Source organism: Humulus lupulus, chromosome 9, assembly GCF_963169125.1.
Source record: "Humulus lupulus chromosome 9, drHumLupu1.1, whole genome shotgun sequence".
Classification (NCBI taxonomy): Eukaryota; Viridiplantae; Streptophyta; class Magnoliopsida; order Rosales; family Cannabaceae; genus Humulus; species Humulus lupulus.
In genome coordinates this window covers 48,468,759-48,490,101 of record NC_084801.1, presented here as the reverse complement: position 1 = coordinate 48,490,101, position 21,343 = coordinate 48,468,759, and the positions used below count along the sequence as shown (strand labels likewise).

The following is a 21,343-nucleotide window of genomic DNA, read 5'->3' as shown; positions in this document are numbered from 1 at the left end:
ACCTTCATTAGCCTTGCCTCACTGTCTTCCTTTAAAGTACTATCATTGCTTTATGATATGTAAGAATTCAGGTTCATATAATTTTAGTTTTGGTTGCCTTTATGATATGTAAGAATTCAGGATCATATAATTTTAGTTCTGGTTCGCTTTATGATATGTAAGAATTCAGGATCGGATATAATGTATTGGATAGATGGAATGTGAAATATTTAAAAAGGACTAAAATCTAAACTCTAAAATAATAAATAATTAATATATTTTAAAAAAATTATTATTAATTTAATTCTTAAAACAAAAACTTTATAAATAATAATTTATTAACTTATTATAGCAAATCACTAAAAATGTAATCATGATTACGTAATTATTAAAAATTGTACAGAAAAGTAAAACAGAGAATCTGCGTCCACAAAATTAGTAATATTAATTATACTAGGATATTTTGTGGAGCTTCCCCTTGGCCACCTCTCATATCCCTCTCTTCTTTAATTGCCTAATTCATTATCTATATAACTTAGTTTTAATTAATTTGTTTATGTTGTGCTTAAGACCATTACTATGGTAACATATAATTTTAAGGGTATACTTATATATATGTGAAAATTTTGCTATATTTAATACATATATATAACAATTAATATATATATAACAAATATATTTACACAAATTTGGTAAATTGTGACGTGATGATTTATGAAATATAAAAATTATTAATGGAAATGATGATTTGAATCCATTTGTACCTGACATATGTTTGGCAATGCCTTTTTTTTTCCTTATAATTTGACTTTAAAAAATATTTACAAATCAAACAAAATTTAGAATATTGTTGGAAAATTTAGAATTTAGGACATGAGCTTCTTACCCCGAATGTTGAATTCTCTCGTGTGAGACGTGGCCAGAGAATTTTGTCGAAAAGAGCGAACCCGATGCTCTCCAAACCCAACTCTGTAATAATTTATAAAATAAACAAGTATAAATAAAAGAAACCGTTAGAGGGGTAAAATCGTCTTTTCATTCCTATTCTCAGTAGTAAGAATATAAAATCAAGGTGTCGTACTAACACTCAAAATCAGTGACTAGCAGGGTAGAGCTCCCGCTTAAAAATCCAATGGAGAGTGGAGGAAGCAGTACTAGCAGGGGTAGAGCAAGAGGAAGAGGCAGCGATGTCGGCGGAAGCCAGGGCCGACGTGTTGGTGGTTGTGCCCGCGGGGAAGGTAGAGGAAGTGGAGAAAGAGGTAGAGGAAGAGATGCTGATGCTGGTGGAGCAAGGGGTAGGGGAAGATTTGCTGATGTTGGCGATAGTGGAGCAAGAAGTAGAGGAAGAGATGTTGGTGCTAGTGGAGCATGGGGTAGGGGAAGAGCTACTGATGCTGGAGTTTCTGCTGATGGCGATTGTGGAGCAAGAAGTAGTGGAAGAGATGTTGGTGCTAGTGGAGCAAGAGGTAGAGGAGGAGATGCTGGTGTCGGCGGCGTTGGTGGAGCAAGAAGTAGAGGAAGAAATAGTGCTGGTACAAGTGGAGATGGTGGTGGTCGCCATGCTGGAGATCGATACCAGCAAAACCAGAAGGAAGAAGAATATCCTGCTCTCAGTCCTCTGCGTCCTGGGAATCAAACGAGGCGTTTGTCTAGCCAATCTGGTGGTAGTGGCAGTGGCACTGGCAGCCAATCTAGTGGCGATCGCGGTCAGACGGAGACACTATCTTCTCCGAGTCCGATTAAGTTTGGTCAGGGATTTTCTATCCCTGTCGTAGGCAGAGGACGTGGAGTTTGGGGAGGTTCTGGCACAGGGTTGAAGGAACAGTTTCGTCCTGGTACAAGTTCGAATGCTCCTCTTGAATCCGAGACACCTTCTTCAGGTACAGAGTTGTTTTCATATCTATAAATATATATATATATATATGTGTGTAATATATATACATACGCACGCACTGCTATTTGGCTATATTTCGGTAAAAATTTGACCAGAGGAGGTGGAGTTGTGGATATTTTTCAGGCCGTGGTGTAGGAAGAGGAGGTGGAGTTTGGGGGAGTGCTCGCAGCGCACTGAAAGTGCGGTTGCCTTCTGGTACAAGTCCGCCTCATTCGACCGAGCCCGAGACGCCTACTTTGGGTACGGATTTGTATATATAAATATTATATACACACTGACACACACCTACATTGCTATTTCGTTGAAAATTTAAATAGAAATATTGATTTGATGGCCCAGGCGTAGGAAGAGGTGGAGTTTGGGGGAGTCCTGACAGAGGATTGAAACCGCTACCTTCTGCTACAAGCCAGCCTACAGCGGTTGAATCCGAGACTTCTTCTTTAGGTATGGAGTTTTTTTAATTGTTTCATATATATATACTGTTGTACACACACATATACTTTGCTTTCTCCCTCTGTTTAAGTGAAAAACAAAATAGAAATGTTACTATAGAAACTAGAAGTTTGGACTGATTTAGGAATGGTTGTTTAATTTATTTGTCTACTTTAGTTATGATACATTGCACTATGTAAGAATAATAATTTTCGGAATGATGATGGGATTATAAATATATATATACTCTGTTCACAGATCTCGTTATTTCTGACATGCAAAAGACGACAATCTCAAGTTCGCAGTCTCAACCATCCGGAAACGCAAACAATCTAGTTCCAATAAAACGGCCTCCGCCTAATAAGGATGGTGACAAACGAGAAAAAGTTCAGCTCTTCGCCAATCACTTTCTTGTGACATTCGATCCTGAGATAAGTATACATCGCTATGACGTAAGTGTCTTCCCAAAGGCTGGACGTGATCGGTCTGTGAAAATCCCCAATTCTGATCTTCGAACGATCATAGAGAAGTTACTCAGTGACTATCCTACAGAGTTACCACCATGGAAGAAAACTGCCTACGATGGTCAGAAGATTCTGTTTTGTGCGGAAGAAGAAAAAAGAAAAGGTGGAATATTTCCGGTGGAAGACTACTTAACTGTCAACATTGTACCATGCAGTAACAAAGATTCGAGTCTGCGCAAGTTAGATGAATACTTACATGGACGGCTTCCGTCGAGTGAGAACCTTCGTGAAGTACTACAGGGGTTGGATTTGGTGATGAAGGAGAATCCGGCTAGGAGTATGATTTCTTCTGGCCGGAGCTTTTACGACACTCGAGAGTCTAAAAACACCCTGGGCCCGGATTGTGGGTTTTATAACTATGAAGGATTTCAGCATAGCTTAAAGCCTACTTCTCAGGGTTTATCCTTGTGCCTAGACCACTCTACTCTGGCTATGAGTAAACGTGTGCCAGTTTTGGAGTTCCTGAAGAAACAAATTACAAGTTTTAATACATATAATTACTTTTGTTCACCCAACGATTTCGAGTCCCGTAGAAAATCAGTCGAGGAAGTGTTGAAGGGATTGAAAGTTTACGTGACTCACCGTAAAACTAAACAAAAGTTCGTCGTAAAAGGGTTAGCTCCCGAAATTGCTGAATGTACTAAGTTTGCTGTTGTTGATCCAGCTGGTAAGATTCCTGACAGGGAGGTTGAACTGTTGAAGTATTTTAAGGAGAAATATGGCATTGAAATTAAGAAGTCAGCGTTACCATGCTTGGATATAGGGAGAAGCGATAGACGTAACTATGTACCAATGGAGTTCTGTCAAATTGTTGAGTGGCAAAGGTGTGATAAACCGAAAGATGAAGGCATGAAAAGAGGTAATGTTAATTTGATGAAGCCAGATATAAGAGCAGATAAGATAGCGAAAATAGCGCGTTCAACAGATGGTCCTTACGGGTATGCAAACCCTCATTCTTATTAATTTCATTCTTGTCTGTTTAACAATAATATTAGTAAAACTCTTGCCATAGAATATATACTACAGTGACGATCTTAATTGCTCAGTTAATGGATTATTTTCTGATAATTAAGACCTTTCTTGAATGCTTTTAACTCTTGCCTGATTGTGTAGGAAGAAAACTGAGAATATAGGTGAAGATCAAAGCTATATAAAACTGAGTTCTAAGCTTATAATATCTTAAAGATTCAGATCAAACAGAATACAATTTAACAATGTTAAGTACAGAAACAAGTATTAAACAAATATGAAAATAAGGAAGAAGAACACCAGAAATTTTATTCTGGTTCAGCTAACAAATAGTTAGCCTACATCCAGCTTTTCCCAAGGGTTTTATTGATCTTTGGCAAATATTACACCTATGATACGACAGCTCCAAATTGGTCTGAAAAACACCAATCCTTTAAACAAGAAAGCCAGTAGATTACTAAGCCTCCCAAAAACTCTCCGATTTTCACTCAAGAATGAACTCCTCACTATACAAAGATTTCCTCACACACTCATACAAGAATTCACTCAACTCTCCTAGGAATTCTCTGAGCCGAAACCTTATGTATTAGAACTTCTTGATGAACCTCTTTAATCTGAAAAACCAGAGCACTCTTCTCAGCTTTCTCTCCTCATCCTTAGAATAATGAGCTTCTCCTATATATATACACATTGGTCTTCAAGAACTTGGACACCTCAGCAAGTTCTGTTTAAAAAGAACAAGAAACCAATATAACTAAAGTGTAACCGAAATATAGCTAATTAGTTATATCATGATTACTATTTTTACCACAAATTCCTCCTTAATCATGACATGACTAATTATAAACACCTTGGGGAAAAACTCAGATTTAGCCTTTTCCAACATTCATAAGTTCCAAACAGTGTTGGAACTTAAGAACAGGCAAAATCTTAGTACCAGCATCAGCTGCATTCTCTTCACTGTCCACCTTTTCGAGAGTTATTTCTCCTCCTTCAATCTTGTCCCTTATCCAGAAATGTCTCACATCTATATACTTGGATCTCTCATGAGAAACAGGATTTTTACATAAGTGAATTGAGGACTGAGAATCTAAATATATAATAGATTTTTCTTTCAAAACTTTAATCTCCCTTAGTATACCCGAAAACCATATAGCCTCTTTGAAAGCTTCTGTTGTTGCCATAAATTCAGATTCAATGGTAGACAATGTCACTATAGGTTGTTGCTGAGATTTCCATGAAATACAACAACCATTAATGAGAAAACAATAGGAAGTGATGGACTTTCTGTCATCCTTACTTGATGCATAATCAACATCAACAAAGCCTTCCAAATTAATCTGTAACCCTCTCTTTTGATAGATTAAACCAACATCATATGTTCCCTTGAGATACCTTAGTAACCATTTTACTCCTTTCCAATGTTCTTGTCCCAGATTTGACATAATACACTCAAAGAGTGTGCTATATCAGGTCTGGTACTAATCATGGAGTACATTATACTCCCAATAGCTTCAGCATAAGGTATATTTTTCATTTGATTTATATCAACTTGAGTTGTAGGAGATTGCTCTTTTGATAACTCAAAATGACCACCTAGAGGGACAAGAACTTTTTTTGAGTCTGCCATCTTAAACTTGTTCACAAGAGTTTGCACATACTGACACTGAGATTGAGAAAGTACCATCCTTCTTTCAATTCTGTTTCTATGAATTTCGATCCCAAGAATCCTTTTAACAGCTTTTAAGTCCTTCATTTCAAACTCTCCCTTCAATACTTCTTTTACTTTGTTGAATTCTTGTATGTTCCTTCCTATGAGCAGCATATCATCCACATATATGAGCAAAAAAGTGGGAAAATTTGAATTCAAATCTGAGAAATAAAGACATGTATCATAGGCAGACCTTTTGAACCCAATTTTAGACATTACCTCATCAAATCTTTTGTACCATTGCCATGGTGATTGTTTAAGGCCATATAATGACCTCTTAAGGGAACACACCAAATCTTCCAACTTAGATTCAACTTTGAATCCTTCGGGTTGCTCCATTAGAATAACCTCTTCCAACTTGTCATTCAAGAAGGCTGTTTTAACATCCATTTGTTCTACCTCCCAATCAAATTGCACAGCCAAAGCAAGCATCATTCTTACTGTTTTAAGCTTGATAACAGGTGAAAAAAATTCTAAGTAGTCAATTCCCTCAGTTTGTGAGTAACCCTTGGCCACTAACCATGCCTTATACCTCATAGGATCTGTAGGAGTTATGCCTGGTTTCAGCTTATAGATCCACTTACACCCTATCACCTTATGTCCCTCGGGTCTAGGTACCAATGTCCAAGTCTCATTTTTCTTTAAGGACTTCATTTCTTCTTCCATTGCAGCCTTCCATCTGTATGAATCTTCTCTCTTAACAGCTTCAAAATAGCTGGTTGGTTCCATAGTTGGTGTTGATGTCATAGCAGATAAAGCAAAAGCAATTATATCTGCTTTAGCATATCGAATAGGTGGCTTGATCTCTCTTCTTTGTCTGTCAAGAGCAAGCTGATAATCTTTCACATTGTCATCTTGTTGTTCATCTATGTCATCATTCTTGTCATTGATTTCTGAATGAGTTATTTCTATCTCTAATCCTTTTATTTGATCTTCATGTTGCTTGGTTCCTGCATCATGTAAAAAACAGTACCCTTCTCATTTCTTTTAAAAGGAAAATCAAGCTCATTAAACACTACATCTCTACTAATAATAGTTTTGGATGATTCAATGTCAAATAATTTGTAACCTTTGATTCCTTGAGGATATCCTATAAAAATACATTTGGCAGCCCTCTTTTCTAGCTTGTCATTAATTTGATGAGCATAGGCTAAACATCCAAAAAATTTGAGGTGAGTTAAGTTAGGTGATTTACCTGTCCATTTCTCTTCGGGTGTAAGGAAATTATTTGTTCTGTTGGGGCTTCTATTAATCAGGTAGCATGTTGTACTTAAAGCCTCTCCCCAAAAGGATTTCTTCAATCTTGACTCAAGTAACAATCATCTCGCTTTATTCAGCAAGGTCCTATTCATTTGTTCTGCTGTCCCATTCTGTTGAGGAGTTCTTACCACTTTTATGTGTCTTCCTATACCACAATCTAAACACAACTTATCAAACTCATGATTAATATATTCTAAACCATTATTTGTCCTTAATGTCTTGATTTTAAAACCATTTTGATTTTCAACATATATTTTCCATATTTTAAATTTGTCAAGACATTCATGTTTGTGTTTAAGTAGATAGACCCAAACCTTTTTACTATAATCATCCACTATTGAAAAAAAAAAATTGTTACCTCCTCTTGTGGTTGTTCTACTAGGTCCCCATAAGTCAGAATGTACATATTCCAATATCCCTGTAGCTCGAAATTTGATTATGTCAAACTTTAGTCTATGTTGTTTGCCCTGTACACAAACTTCACAAAATGGTAAGTTTATATGTTTATAATTTGACAGAATACCTTGTTTAGAAAGCTCAATGAGTCCAGCTTCACTGATGTGACCCATTCTGAGATGCCATGTCTGTGAGTCCACTGTATTCTGTTTTACAAATGAAGCTTGAGCTAGTAGAACTGTTTCCCGATCTAACACATACAGACCATTTCTTTTAATCCCTTTAAACACCACTAGCTGCCCTTTTGTGATCCTCATAGTACCCTTGCCAATTTTATAATTATACCCTTCATCATTAAGAGTTCCAAGTGAAATCAAGTTCCTTTTTAAATCTGGTATATAACTGACTTTATTCAAAGTTTTAACTGTCCCATCAGAATTCTTGATAGCTATAGAGCCAATCCCAAGAACTTTGCATTTGTGATCATTACCCATCAATGCACTGCCTTGTTCTACTTCATGTAAATCCATAAACCAGTGTTTAATGGGGCACATGTGATAAGTGCACCCACTATCCAATATCCATTCTTTGACTTTCCTGTCTTGTGAGACTGCAAGAACTTCTCCATCTGAACTGTAATAATTGTCTCATGTGTTGCCATCTTGCTGTGTGATTTTGGGCTCTTCTTCTCTTTTTTTTTTCTTAAGCTCCCAACAGTTCTTGATGAGATGTCCTATGTAACGCCCTACTTCCTTAGAGCCGTTACTAAGTGAGTTTTTAAGACGAAATAGTGTGCAATGAACTCGCTAACCGAGGTTTTGAGCAAAAGTGTGACTAATTAAAAGTTAAGGCTGTAATCTTTGAAAATGCGTCGTTTCATTAAAACTTCTATCATTAAACATTTGGGATCCCAAAATAAGGTTTGGAAACTAATTACATCTTGAAATAAGGTTACAGTTAAGAAATCATAAAATCATAGATTATTACAGCCATTTTCGAATAAACCCCCAACCAAAGCAGTCGGGCAGGCCAAACATGTACGCGTCGCTTCACGCCCTCCGTACTCATGGTTGGTTGACTCAGTCATTGCCCTTACCTGCAACACAGAGCACCCGTGAGCCGAAGCCCAGCAAGAAAACTCATGCAGAACATAACATATGCAGTTTATACAGTTTATCATAACAGATAATCCACAGATAAACAAGTCAACCATTAGACTAAGCAAACACGGCCAAGCCGCCCCAGAGCCTTACCGAAGCCTGGGGTATCGGTTCTCACCGCGAGGATAACTCATGTATCCCTTGGGTCCCACCCTGAATATAGTATAACACATGAATCCACCGGGCCCCGCCCTGACTATAGCATCCCATGTGCTAGGTGTTACTTTCGGCCCCACGGCTGCCCCGGCCTACGCCGTACTCGGCCCCACGGCCGCCCCGACCTACGCCGTACTCGGCCCTTGCCGTTCATTTCATCATAATCACACATATAGTACATTCGAAATGAATATTCACACACATCACGGTTCATTTAAGGTTAAGATTTACACATAATACAATCTGGGGCCATGCCCTATTATCGGGTGTTACGGTTTTCTTACCTTTCCAATCAATAGCTTAGATCACCTGACTCCTTGAGCACGATCCCACCCGAGCCTTAGCGCACACCTAGGCACAAACATAGGTCAAAGTCAACACCGAACCCCAAGTCCGAATACCTAGCCTCGGGACCAATCCCGAGCCCCCCGGGAAGTCCCAAATCCCCAAAACAAAGTGGCGGAAACAAGCCCCGAACCCTAGGTCAAAATCCAACATCAAAACTCAAAAATTCCTCTCTGTGAACAGTGCAGCGCTACAGCGCTCTAAAGAGGGCGCTGTAGCGCTACAAGCAGAATGCACCCCCTAGAAACAGGGACTAGCGCTACAGCGCCCACTGACTAGCGCTAGCTGCAGCCCAGAAATCCCAAAATTGCATTTCTGCGATTTCTTCCAACCAATCTCAAACCAAACTTCCCCAAACCTTTTCCAAACCCAAAATCAAGCTTATAAACACCTCACACTCATCCCAAGCATCCCAATAACTCAATCCCAAGCTCAAGCAACCCAAAACTCAAAATCTACCATGATCAACCCTAAACTCAGAAATTCAGTCAACAACAAAGTTAAAGGCTTAGAATTCTTACCATTGATGCAAATTTCGACCTTGATTCAACCCTAGACCTCCTTACCTTGTTCCTCATCAAGGCTTGCCCAGAAATTCCCTAAAATTCCCATCAACTCAGCTCAAAACACAGCTCAAACCATCAAAAACCCTTAAAACTGAAATCTCTAAAACTTACCTCAAAAGTTGATGTGTTCTTGCTAATCCTTGCCAAATCTTCAAGTATAACCTTAAGATTCTTGATGCCCAGCCTATCCTAGCTCTCCACCGAGCTTTTCCCCAAGAAAAACGGAGAGGAACGGTGCAAGAACGCACAAACCGTTCCTTGAGAAAACCCCCCCTGTTTTCTCTCTTTTCTTTCTTTCCTTCTTCTTTCTTTTCTTTTTCTTTCAGCATTCCCTCTCTCTATAAAGCCTTATAAAAAAACCTATCTCCAAAAGCCAAATGACCAAAACTCCCTCCCTATAAATTCTAAATCCTTTTGTTCAAGTAGGGCCATTTTAGTCATTCACCCAATTCCCGCTAATCCTCAAGTGTCTCTAATATTTTCCCGTTGCTTCCCAATACCTGATAAATCACCAAATAATTATCCCCCATCATCAAAATAAATCTCAATCTATTTCTCTGAATTCCTGTTCGTACCCCCAGGCTCGCCCCGAGCTGGGTATAAATTCCTGTCAACACTTTCCGCTAGCCTGCTCACTGGGATCGCCTCGAGTCACAAAGCACAGATACATCCACATACCACTGTGGCCTCAACAATCAACACATATCAATACAGTTACGCCCAATTAGGGCCAAAATTACAATTATGCCCTTCTAACACGATCCGGGCCTACATGCACACTAACTTACATAGTCATGCATCTCAGATAAACAAATAGTCATATAACATGCTTTAAATCATAACCATGCATTTAAATCATTAAAATCACACATAAATCCCATCATGCCCTCCTGGCACGCTAATCAAGGCCCTTAAGCCTTATTAGCGAATTTGGGTCGTTACATCCTACTTTGCCGCAATGGTGACATTTTCTTGTTTCTTTAGGCCTATAATTTGACATGTGATGTCCACGTGAATGGCTTCTTGAATGATTTCTGTGAGAGTATTTCTTTGGTTGTCTGCCACGAACAATTAAACTTTCTTTAGTTCTTTGTTGTCTGGTTGCCTTGTCCCAAGTCATTTCTGCATCTCGTGATCTTAGTGTACTCAAGACATCTTCCAAAGTCAATGTATCCCTACTGTACATTATGACAGTCCTCATCGCTTTGAACTGATCTGGTAAACTATTCAAGAGTATCACAGCTTGATCCTCTTCTTTTATACTCTCCTCCATATTGTTCAAGGCTAATACCAGCTTTGTCATTTCATCAAAGTTCTGCTCTAGAGTATTCATGGCATTCATCTTGAAGCCATATAGCTTTCCTTTTAGAAATATTTTCGATGCAGTAGACTTAGTCATGTAAAGTTGTTCCAACTTATTCCATAGACCAGTAGTTGTCTTTTCCCCAATGACTTGCCTTAACACATTATCACACAAATTCATTATTATAGCTGACCGAGCTTGTCTTGCAATCAAGTTCTTCTCATCAAGACTTGAAGATTTCTTCTCTTTTGGTTCTTTGCTATCCTTCGTGTTACTGATCAGGGCTTCATCAAGTTTCTGATATATCAAGATTGCCATCATCTTCTCTTTCCACAAACTGAAGTCAACCCGTTCCATCAAATTTTTCAAGATCAAACCGTGTAGAAGTTGATGCCATGGTGATGACTGAGATCTTGATCTGTATTTGCTTGTAGCTATGATCTTGTTAACCTTGCAGCCTGGCTTCTGATACCATTGTAGGAAGAAAACTGAGAATATAGGTGAAGATCAAAGCTATATAAAACTGAGTTCTAAGCTTATAATATCTTAAAGATTCAGATCAAATAGAATAAACAATTTAACAATGTTAAGAACAGAAACAAGTATTAAACAAATATGAAAATAAGGAAGAAGAACACCATAAATTTTATCCTGGTTCAGCTAACAAATAGTTAGCCTACATCCAGCTTTCCCCAAGGGTTTTATTGATATTTGGCAAATGTTACACCTCTGTTACAACAGCTCCAAATTGGTCCGAAAAACACCAATCCTTTAAACAAGAAAGCCAGTAGATTACTAAGCCTCCCAAAATCTCTCCGATTTTCACTCAAGAATGAACTCCTCACTATACAAAGATTTCCTCACACACTCATACAAGAATTCACTCAACTCTTCTAAGAATTCTCTGAGTCGAAACCTTATGTATTAGAACTTCTTGATGAACCTCTTCAATCTGAAAAACCAGAGCACTCTTCTCAGCTTTCTCTCCTCATCCTTAGAATAATGAGCTTCTCCTATATATATACACATTGGTCTTCAAGAACTTGGACACCTCAGAAAGTTTGTTTAAAAATAACTAAATGTAACCGAAATATAGCTAATTAGTTATGTCATGATTACTATTTTTACCACAGATTGTTTACTTATATAATGGCTAATTTAATGATCTTCGTTTTTGTGGCCCTGGCTTTGTATCTGGCATATGTAAAAGTTTTGCAGTTTTGATTATTATTATTATTATTATTATTATTATTTTATGCACTTTGTCACTCGTATTATTTCCTATTGAAGCCCTCTTCAATAGCTAGCTAATTGGTTGGGATGAACAGGGTGAGTTGTTTTAATAGATGAAATATGAGTTCATGGTATTAGAATATGGTGGCAATAATACTATTAGCATATGATAGTGGTATGTGGATTCAGTCAGCTAATACTGGTTCTGTTTTTTTATAATGTCCTATTGGCAGTGGAGAAATCGCTAAAAGCTTTAAAATTGAAGTCAACACTAGTATGACCACTGTACGTGGACGTCTCATTCAGCCACCTGAGTTGAGGCTAGGCAAGAAAGGAATTAAGAAGAGAAATATTTTTCAATCCGAAAATTTGGATTGGAACCTGGTTAGAAGGTCACTAGTGCAAGGAACACGCATAAATAATTGGGTTGTCCTTGACTTCAGCAGTGAAGAACAGAAGCAAGGAAACAAACTACAATTCACAAATTTCTTGCCGAAGTTTACAAGGCGATGCCGAGAATTGGATATAAGTATAGCGGAAAATCCGGCATATGGAGCAGGATCAATGGAAAATTTCTCTAGCGTGGAAACACTTGGTCAGTTTATTGATATCCAGCTTAAAGCTGCTCGCCCGAAGCTTGAAGGCCCCTTGCAACTTATTCTTTGTGTAATGTCTAGAAAAGACCCAGGTTACAAGTATCTGAAGTGGATCGCTGAAACAAAAATAGGTGTTGTGACACAGTGTTGCTTGGCTAATCGTGCAAACAAAGTAGACGGCAATTATCTTGCCAACCTTGCTCTCAAGATTAATGCCAAGCTTGGAGGCATAAATATGCAGGTAGAGATGGATTGCCATCTTGGCATTCTGACTGTTTCAGAGCATGTAATGTTTATAGGGGCTGATGTCAACCATCCTGGCTCTCGGAATACGACCACAAGCCCATCCATAGCTGCTGTTGCTGCCTCAATGAATTGGCCCACTCCTTACCGCTATGCTGCAAGAGTGAGAACCCAAGAGTGCCGTACTGAGAAAATTGCTGAATTCGCGGACATGTGTTTGGAGCTTATTGAATGTTATCAACGACTCAATAAAGTCAAACCAAAGAAAATTATCATCTTCCGTGATGGGGTCAGTGAGGGCCAGTTCAATATGGTTCTCAATGAAGAGTTAAGTGGTCTGAAAGAAAAACTTGCTCTTCAAAAGTATCACCCAACTGTCACTCTTATTGTTGCCCAGAAGCGCCACCAAACTCGTTTGTTCCGTAAGAATTCCCGTGGATTAATGGATAATGTTCTCCCTGGCACAGTTGTGGAGGAAACAATCGTTCACCCATTTGAGTTTGATTTCTACCTGTGCAGTCACCATGGTAGCATTGGGACTAGCAAGCCCACTCACTACCATGTCTTGTATGATCAGCACAAATTTACTTCTGTCCAATTACAGAAGCTCGTCTTTGATATGTGTTTTTCCTTGGCTCGCTGCACCAAACCTGTCTCGGTGGTCCCACCGGTGCTCTATGCCCACCTCGCTGCATACAGAGGTAGAAAGTACCAGGAAACTGTAGAGACGGTCACTAGGTCGTGCCCCTCACCTTCACTTGTCCAGAATTCAATCAAATTGCACGATAAACTGAAGGACCAAATGTTTTTTGTTTGACAGGTTATGGAAATGGTGCTCTTCTCCTCTCCCTTTTGGTTGAGGAGAGGTTTGTGCGTGGAGATAATGAGTTTGAGTCAATAATCTATCTGAGTAAAGTGATGAAGGTTTAGGAGTACGTGGTAGGATATGGCGCTAGATGCCGTACGTTTGTGGATTTGAATTTTGAACTACATTCACATTTAGTTTGTTTATCCTAATTTGATTTTCCTCTGCTGACTTTTATGTGACTCCTGGGAACCTTTGGTATTTGTATTTGGTGCGCTTTATAGCTTGTTTGCTTCTTTTACTTTAATGCATGCATTATATGTGCGTGGGGTCAGAGAGTTGATTGAGAATATGTTTAAATGTATTGCCTAAGTTCTGAAGCTAGGTCTAGTACCACCCTGTTGATCTGTTCTCTCTCTTCGGTATTTGCAATTTGGTTGTTAACGTCCGACTCAGACTCAGTCATTTAAATTTAAATTTTTTACGTTTTAGGATGGGGGTGAGTTCATGCCTATTGGGAATAATACAAAGAAGAATGAGATACAACACAAAATGCTTAAAAAAAAATAAGAAAATTGAAAATGACAAGATCAAGAAAGCTTGAACAAGCTCTAAGAACTTTTGTTTAAAAAAAAAGGGTAATTTACAAAAATACACTAAGAGTTAAAAAAAATATGAAAAATACGGTACATTACAAAAATACGAAATTTTTTGATAAAAACACGGAGTGGCAAAAGCGTAAATACGGAGTGGAAAAATTGTAAATAAAAGTGGTAAAATACAATTTTTTGTGATCAACGTTTACAAACTTGTAAATATCTGTTACAAAATTGTAAACATCTGTTACATGTTTGTAAATAATATTTACAAAAATCAGTTTTAGAATTGTATTTTTTTTTTACATAAAACTTACGAACAAATTCGTAACTAAATTTTTTATTTTTGTACCAATAGTTTACAAATTTAGTTTCATAACTTTGAAAGATATTTTTTGTAACTAACATTTACGAAAATAATTTATTGTTAAGAGATCGTAACCAAAATTTACATAAAAATAATATATTTTTTCATATTGTTATAATATTATACCAAAAAATTACAGGAACCATCTTATTTATACTATACAACTCAAAAATATAAATTTAAGATATTCATTATTTATAAAACACTTTATTAAGGGAAATCTACAAAAATACATTAAAATATAAAAAATATATGAAAATCTATTACAAATTTGTAAATACATGTTACAATTGTAAATATTTGTTACAAATTTGTAAACATCTATTATTAAATGGTAAACAATTTTTACATTTTTGTAATTAATATTTAAAAAATTAGTTTAAAAAGAGATTAAATTGTAACTAAAAAATTTATTTTTGTAACAAAAGTTTCTTAAACTAGTTTTATAATTAGAAAATATATTTTGTAACTAATATTTACAAAAACATTATATAATTTTTATTAGCATAATTGTAACAAAGATTTATAATTCTAATTTAAAAATATTAAAATAATAATATTGTGACGATCATTAACTATATTGTAATATATAATTATTAAACCAATAACTAATGTAACTCATAGATATTGATTTTTTTTAGTAATCATGGATATTGAATTCGAAAGCAATAAATAAAACATAAATTTATTTAGTTTGATCAATTTTTTTTAATTATTTATCCTTTGTTATTTTTATAACATCTCTCAACATATATATTACTAATTTATTGATTGACTTAATTAAAATAAGTTTATTTTTAATAGTAATATTATATGTTTTCTTAAAGCAATATTATAATTGTTTTGTCTATATAATGCTTTGTTAACCTATTTAAATATCAAGTAAAAAGTAAAATATTAAAAAAAACAAAAAAAAGAGATATAGGAAAAAAAATGTAGACTACAAAGACAAAAAAAATGGAAAATATTAGCAAAAAGACAAAATAAATTTAGTTGATATATATTTATATATAAAAGTAGCATATTATAAAAAAAACATTTATACTACTGTTGGAATCATTGGATGGGTGATTCAGCAAAAACAAAGAATTAATTTGTAGATGGAGACTAAAGCAGAAGTTACAAATAGGAGAAATAACAATTATACCGTAAATTTGTAATAAACTTATATAATCGTATATTTAGACTTTTTTTCTCAAATACCGTACCATTTGTAATTTTCCCAAAAAAAAACTTCATATTTTGGTATACTTGATTTGATATTATTGTAAATATTTATTTCTCAGTTAGTTTTGTAAATAAAATGGGAAATGCAATCTGAGATGTAAAAAAGAAAAAAGAAAAGCCCTACCAGAAAATTTTCTGATAAAATAAATCCAATATTTTTTCACAGTTATATATTTTCTTACCTTTTCTCTCCCTATCAAAATTCAAGCAAGAATGAAAACGAATTTTAACAATGGGAATGACACATGGCCATTGTCTTTTTCTTGAAGGGAGCAAGTATCTATAGTGGGGGGGACCTTTTCTGGTTTAAAGTTAAGGCACATGACTGTAGATTGTTACAGTCGTTGTACATATAGAAGATGTTGTTTCTGATGGCTGTTTTGTGGATACTGAAAGCAATGTGGCATCAATTTGAATGTATGCAACCCAAAATAGTTGCGTGGTTGATTGTTCGTTCTGCTTTAGAATTGGAACTTGAGCTGTCTGCACAACTAGTAATAACCTCACCAATTGCATTACCTTGTTTGTTTTATTATTATCATTTATTTTTTGGGAGGATACATTGGTCTACATTCTTAGGGTCCAATCTATTAATTAATCTCACTTTGACCCTCAAACTTTAGAGAATTTGTAACTCCATATATATATATATATAGATAGATAGCACGAAGAGAAAGTACATATATATGTGTGTGTGTGTGTGTGTGTGTGTGGATGTGTGTATGGATGTATGTAGCTTGTGTGTGAAACCAACCAAAGGATTTCAAATGAAATTTTTTGACGATGCCGTAATATAATTGTAGATTTATATTACTCAACATAAACATGATACATTGAGATTTCAAACTCTTATTGGGTAAAGTCAAAGAATAAAACACATTCTACACAACGATATAAAAAGGTAATCTTCAAATTCCCGGGGATAATAAAATATCCCAATCTAGGCACTATATTGAGTATAATCAGCTTGAGATGATCATAAGAAGCTCCTCGGCTGTCCATGTTACTAAACGAAGGTGTTTTAGATGGCTGACCAACTGACCTTTCTCCGTTGATAAGAGCATTGATTTACATTCTTCTGCAAATTTTCCAACATAGATAAAACAATAAGGGTTAATAATCGACTAATAAACGAAACAAAAGGAGTAATATGTACTTGTGACAGGAAGGAATTTAGAGAGAAATATTTTGAGAGCAAAATGACACCTTTAGTTCTTTTGCTGCTACAAACTCAAGATTTTGAAAAATATCTCAGTACTTCTATTTATTATTGATTATTATAGGCATCCCAATATCAATCTAGAGGCCTAGTTATTTGGTTTAGCCTAGTTCCAGATGAGTTTTAATTGATAAATTGGAAGAATGAAGATTTTTTGCAACGAGGCCTAACCAATTAGTTTTAGCTTATGTTGGGTCTGAGTATGCAGTATGTATTGTTGAGTGTGGAATTGAACACAAGTATATGGATATACCTGAACTCTTGGTAAGATTTAGTAACGAAAACGATGCAAGCACTCTTTCCTCTACATCTTTGTCAAAATCCAAGGATGCTACCAACTGTGGCACAAGAACTGACCATGCCATTGTCTGCATATTTTCATCTTTGATCAAATGAAGGATGCACATCCATGAAACCGTAATAAGGCTAGCTCTAGCTAAACAAGGGATTCCATTCATTATACAATCCGAAAGGGCAGCCAGTAATCTCTTGTTGCCACTCTTGAAAAAGACAGAAGCTGCTTTCCTTTGCCACTTTTCCGCTGCATCTTCCTTTTCTCTCTAATCATTTTAATAAATCACAGAAAACAAACCGATCATTAAGAAAGTAAAACTAGGGAAACAGCAAAGAGCTATTGTGATAAGCTTACATTTTCCGGTCTCTGATAAGAGTTCCCTGAAGTTGAACACTCATGAAAACCTGCTTGTTCTAAGAGCCAACTTTCAATTGAAGCCTCCCCGGTGTAAGAGAACCTACCACCTAGCATTAGAAGAGCTTTAGCTGATTGCTCTTGAACCTTTTCATGACATGCTTGACAATCCAAAGCTGCTATAATTGCTTCAACTGCTTCTTCTCTGTAGATGCTGCACTTTGAAAGACCCCCCTGCACAAAACTGCTACTCCATGTGGGAACTACCAAGGTATGAAAATGAATATAATTTAAATTACTAAATTGGGCACTGACAATTATTCATGGTTGACGAATCTTTGAAACTTGTAACTTTTCCTTTATTGGATGCCAATTGTTATTTTCTTAAGGACAAAAACATTACCAGGATATCAAGCTGTAATAATATCACTGCAACAAGCGGGCGTTCTTCAAGTGGAACCTTTTGGAGATGAACAAAAAATATGTGCATAGTGTTCAAGCCTCCCCAACCGTCTTTCAGTCTGTCCAAGATTGTATGTATTTGTGTTCTTCTGCAAAGGTATTCCTCAACTGATTAGAATTGGAAACAGATGGTAGGTAGACGATTCTGAATTATATTAAAAATATGTCCTTACCTACTAAGGCAGAGTAATTCCATCAACAAAGAAAATGCTGATCCACTTGGATTCTTGTGACATTCGAGTACAATGAGTTCCAGAACGTAATCAATGTTCAAACTGTCAGCTAAGTAGTTTCGACAGCTTCCATCAGCTCGAATACAACACAATAAGAACACAGCAGCATTGGTCCTCTCAACAGCATCCCCTCTTTCAATTTTTGATGCCAACAAGCTTAATCCGCCTAAAGAAACAACTTGTCTCGCGTTATCTAAGTTTCTGTCTTCATCAAAACCTGTAAGAAGTTGGTCTAGAAGGTAAAATGCCGCCACTATAGGACGGCATTGTATTGTGAAAAGAGTCTGCATCTGGTCTCCAAACTCTATAACTCGAAGGACTAATGGAGCCCACTCTACTGATATCATCTGCTTTGCCTTTGGCTTCGACAGGTAAAGAAGAACAGCTGCTTTTAGAAACAGGCTGTTACTTCTTAGATGTCTCATGAAGATTTCAAGCTGTGCATCAGAATTCAGTACAATTAATCTATTCATCTCGTTCTTCACTACAAGTTCTGCTAAAATTGATATCACTAGTTCTAAAACTTCATCATCATCAGAAGCGAACAACACCTCAAGCATTCCCTCAATAGCAGGTAATTTGGACAATGCTGCTTCAATGACAGGATCAAGATTTGAATCCAACCAAGCTTTGGTAATGACACGGATTGCAACTTCACACTCTCTTAGACTTTTAGAAGAGCAAATGGAGGCAATGGCTCTGCTTAAATTGGTTGGAAGATAAGTATTTTCCTCCTTTTTCCGGACAGAGCTATTCTTTGATAAAGAATTCCCATTTAGCAAGCATTCTATTTGTACTGCCACTGTGTTCTGGCAAGTAATTAATCTAAACTTGTCTGGTTTTTGAGTATCTCTCCATGTTTCAGATTTCTGATTTCTTTCAAGTTGGCATGAAGATCTTCGACTCGAGTGGTTTCCCTATAAAATTCAGAAAGTATATTCTCAAATACAATTGATCTAAAAAACTGATAAACTTTTAGATGAAGATAGAATAACTCACGTGAAGAAAACTGCCAATATTGTTGTAGTTATCCTTATCTGCACACTGGTTTTCCTCTTCCACTAAACCCCACAAACCCTTCAAGTCTCCATTTCGATTATCATCGTTCGAAGATTGACCCTCAGCTATCGATCCAAATACAGCACGATATCTTGTGGTGACAATATTGAAACAGATAACCATATTAGCAAAATATACAACTACAACATAAGCCATACAATTATAATTTACACAGATAATCACTTAAGTTCGTATGTTAAGTTTTAGTACTTACAAGTTGTTAATTGAGGATTGTGTACTAGAGGAATCCATTGATCTTCTGGATGATTTGTTATAAGGCCTTTCAGGCAAAGGGACTTGGGGAACAGCAGGGGATTTAAGCCCAACTTTAAGCCACTTTTTGTAGTAAAAAGCAAACTCAACTGTTCCCTTATCCATATGGTCGTTATAAACCTCACTCAAAGCTTTCATTTTCTTCTCCTTATTTCCATAGTCAAAATCTCTTAAATAATCAAGCTCTTTGGTATACCAAACCTTGAGATGAAGAAGATGTGGGAGAAAGAAATGTTCCCAAAGATCAGGAGCCAAATGGGTTCTGGCCAAAAATGGTGAATCACAGAAAGCTCGAAGCAAATGCCTAGCAGATGTTCGATCATGTTTCTCAATCTTATAAACAATGGCCAAGTAGAATTGAGCACAAGAAGAGAGATGTGAATTGGGTATTCCACAACTCAAACCATTCTTCGTTTTCTTTGTGTTTAGAGCAGCAACAGTGCTAAAAAGCTGAACCGCATTCCGTACAGTCTTCATCCTTATTTCTTTCCTATTCCCTTTGTCTTCCATCAACTTATCTACACTCTCAAAACCCAGTTTCAAGTTTGCGAAAATCCCATCATCCAAATCCATTTTCCTCCTGACCAAACAAGAAGTACACTTCTCCCGAACATTTTCCCGGAAAGTCACGTCCTTAATGTACCTTCCCACATAGCCGCTAAGTATGGAAACCACAGCTCGAGCAGCAACATCGTCAACTAAAGGCTCTTCTTCTCGTCTTGAACACTCTGAAACAGAGGTCTTGGAATTCGATCTCTCCGAGACCGAACCGACCCTTTTCGACGAAAACACCGAAGACCCACTTCCCACAAGAGATTTCTCACCATTTTTCTTCGACGAAGTGCTATGATTATAACTGCTACTCCTTCTTCTTCTTATCATTCGATCATGGTCACCACCACCCTGGCAGATGTACAAAGGAAGAGGTGCATTGGGTTCATTCTCAGGTGGTGCAATTCTGTCTCTGTTGTGTCTGGGTTCGAGTCGTCTTCTACTTCCTCGTTGGAATCCCTCATCGGCGAGCAATTCTGATAAGGAAGAAGCCATAGGTGAGTTGATTGAAGATGGTGTTTTTGGAGCACAGAAAAGGAAGTGATTGGAAGAAGCCTCACTAACATTCTGTCACAAAAAAACAAAAGATAATAACAAAAGACAGCTACAGAAGAAGAATGCACTACTAATAATACTACTGCTGATAATATTATCTTGTTTTCTAAGAGACACTGATATCAGGACAACCCAAAGGTTAGCTTTATTGGATTTTAACTGTTTTTAGGTGAAGGTTACTTTACAATGTCTTTTTTAATATTTTTTGTATATAATATATATTCTTTAATCACGTTACACCAAGAAATATCTTTAACCATAGCATGTTACAACTAAAAATATTACAATACAACATATGATATTGAGCTCCAACTTCACAATAGTATTCTCTACTCGTAGTAATACTTCAAGGCATTACAAAGTTTTAAATATTTTATCTTTCTTTCCAATCCTAATAATATGACCTTTGGTACATCTCAAAAAAATAATAGTGTCCAACAACTCATAATATAATATCCACAATATTTACAAACAAATGCTATAGGTGATGGGTTATATTCTAAGGGTGGCGATACGACACGATTAGAGTAAATTTGTACACGACACGATTATTATTCGTGTCAGAAATCCAAACCCGTA

The 21,343-nt window shown here is 36.5% G+C and overlaps 2 protein-coding genes across 5 annotated transcripts; one reads left to right on the top strand and one right to left on the bottom strand.

Moving 5' to 3' along the window:
* Positions 1-1,088: 1,088 nt before the first annotated feature.
* Positions 1,089-14,063, top strand: LOC133800887 (protein argonaute 2-like). Of its 2 annotated transcripts, XM_062238989.1 has the most exons (6): positions 1,089-1,859; positions 1,997-2,113; positions 2,213-2,317; positions 2,564-3,767; positions 12,162-13,505; positions 13,588-14,063. In XM_062238989.1, exons 1-6 carry the CDS (start codon positions 1,112-1,114, stop codon positions 13,625-13,627), a joined length of 3,558 nt encoding a protein of 1,185 aa, XP_062094973.1. In that variant the 5' UTR covers positions 1,089-1,111; the 3' UTR covers positions 13,628-14,063. The 2 variants fall into 2 exon arrangements, with proteins under 2 accessions (XP_062094973.1, XP_062094972.1); XM_062238988.1 differs by having other exon boundaries at positions 12,162-14,020.
* Positions 14,064-16,551: 2,488 nt separating this feature from the next.
* On the bottom strand, positions 16,552-20,854 carry LOC133800504 (putative E3 ubiquitin-protein ligase LIN). 3 transcript variants are annotated; one of them, XM_062238487.1, is made up of 7 exons: positions 19,599-20,849; positions 19,325-19,475; positions 18,266-19,242; positions 18,034-18,181; positions 17,631-17,864; positions 17,235-17,541; positions 16,552-16,840 (listed from the first exon to the last, which is right to left on the bottom strand). In XM_062238487.1, the coding sequence occupies exons 1-7, from the start codon at positions 20,702-20,704 to the stop codon at positions 16,725-16,727; spliced, it is 3,039 nt and encodes a 1,012-aa protein (XP_062094471.1). In that variant the 5' UTR covers positions 20,705-20,849; the 3' UTR covers positions 16,552-16,724. The 3 variants fall into 3 exon arrangements, with proteins under 3 accessions (XP_062094471.1, XP_062094472.1, XP_062094473.1); XM_062238488.1 differs by lacking the exons at positions 16,552-16,840; positions 17,235-17,541 and having other exon boundaries at positions 17,670-17,893; positions 19,599-20,854; XM_062238489.1 differs by lacking the exons at positions 16,552-16,840; positions 17,235-17,541 and having other exon boundaries at positions 17,689-17,874; positions 19,599-20,854.
* Positions 20,855-21,343: the final 489 nt, after the last annotated feature.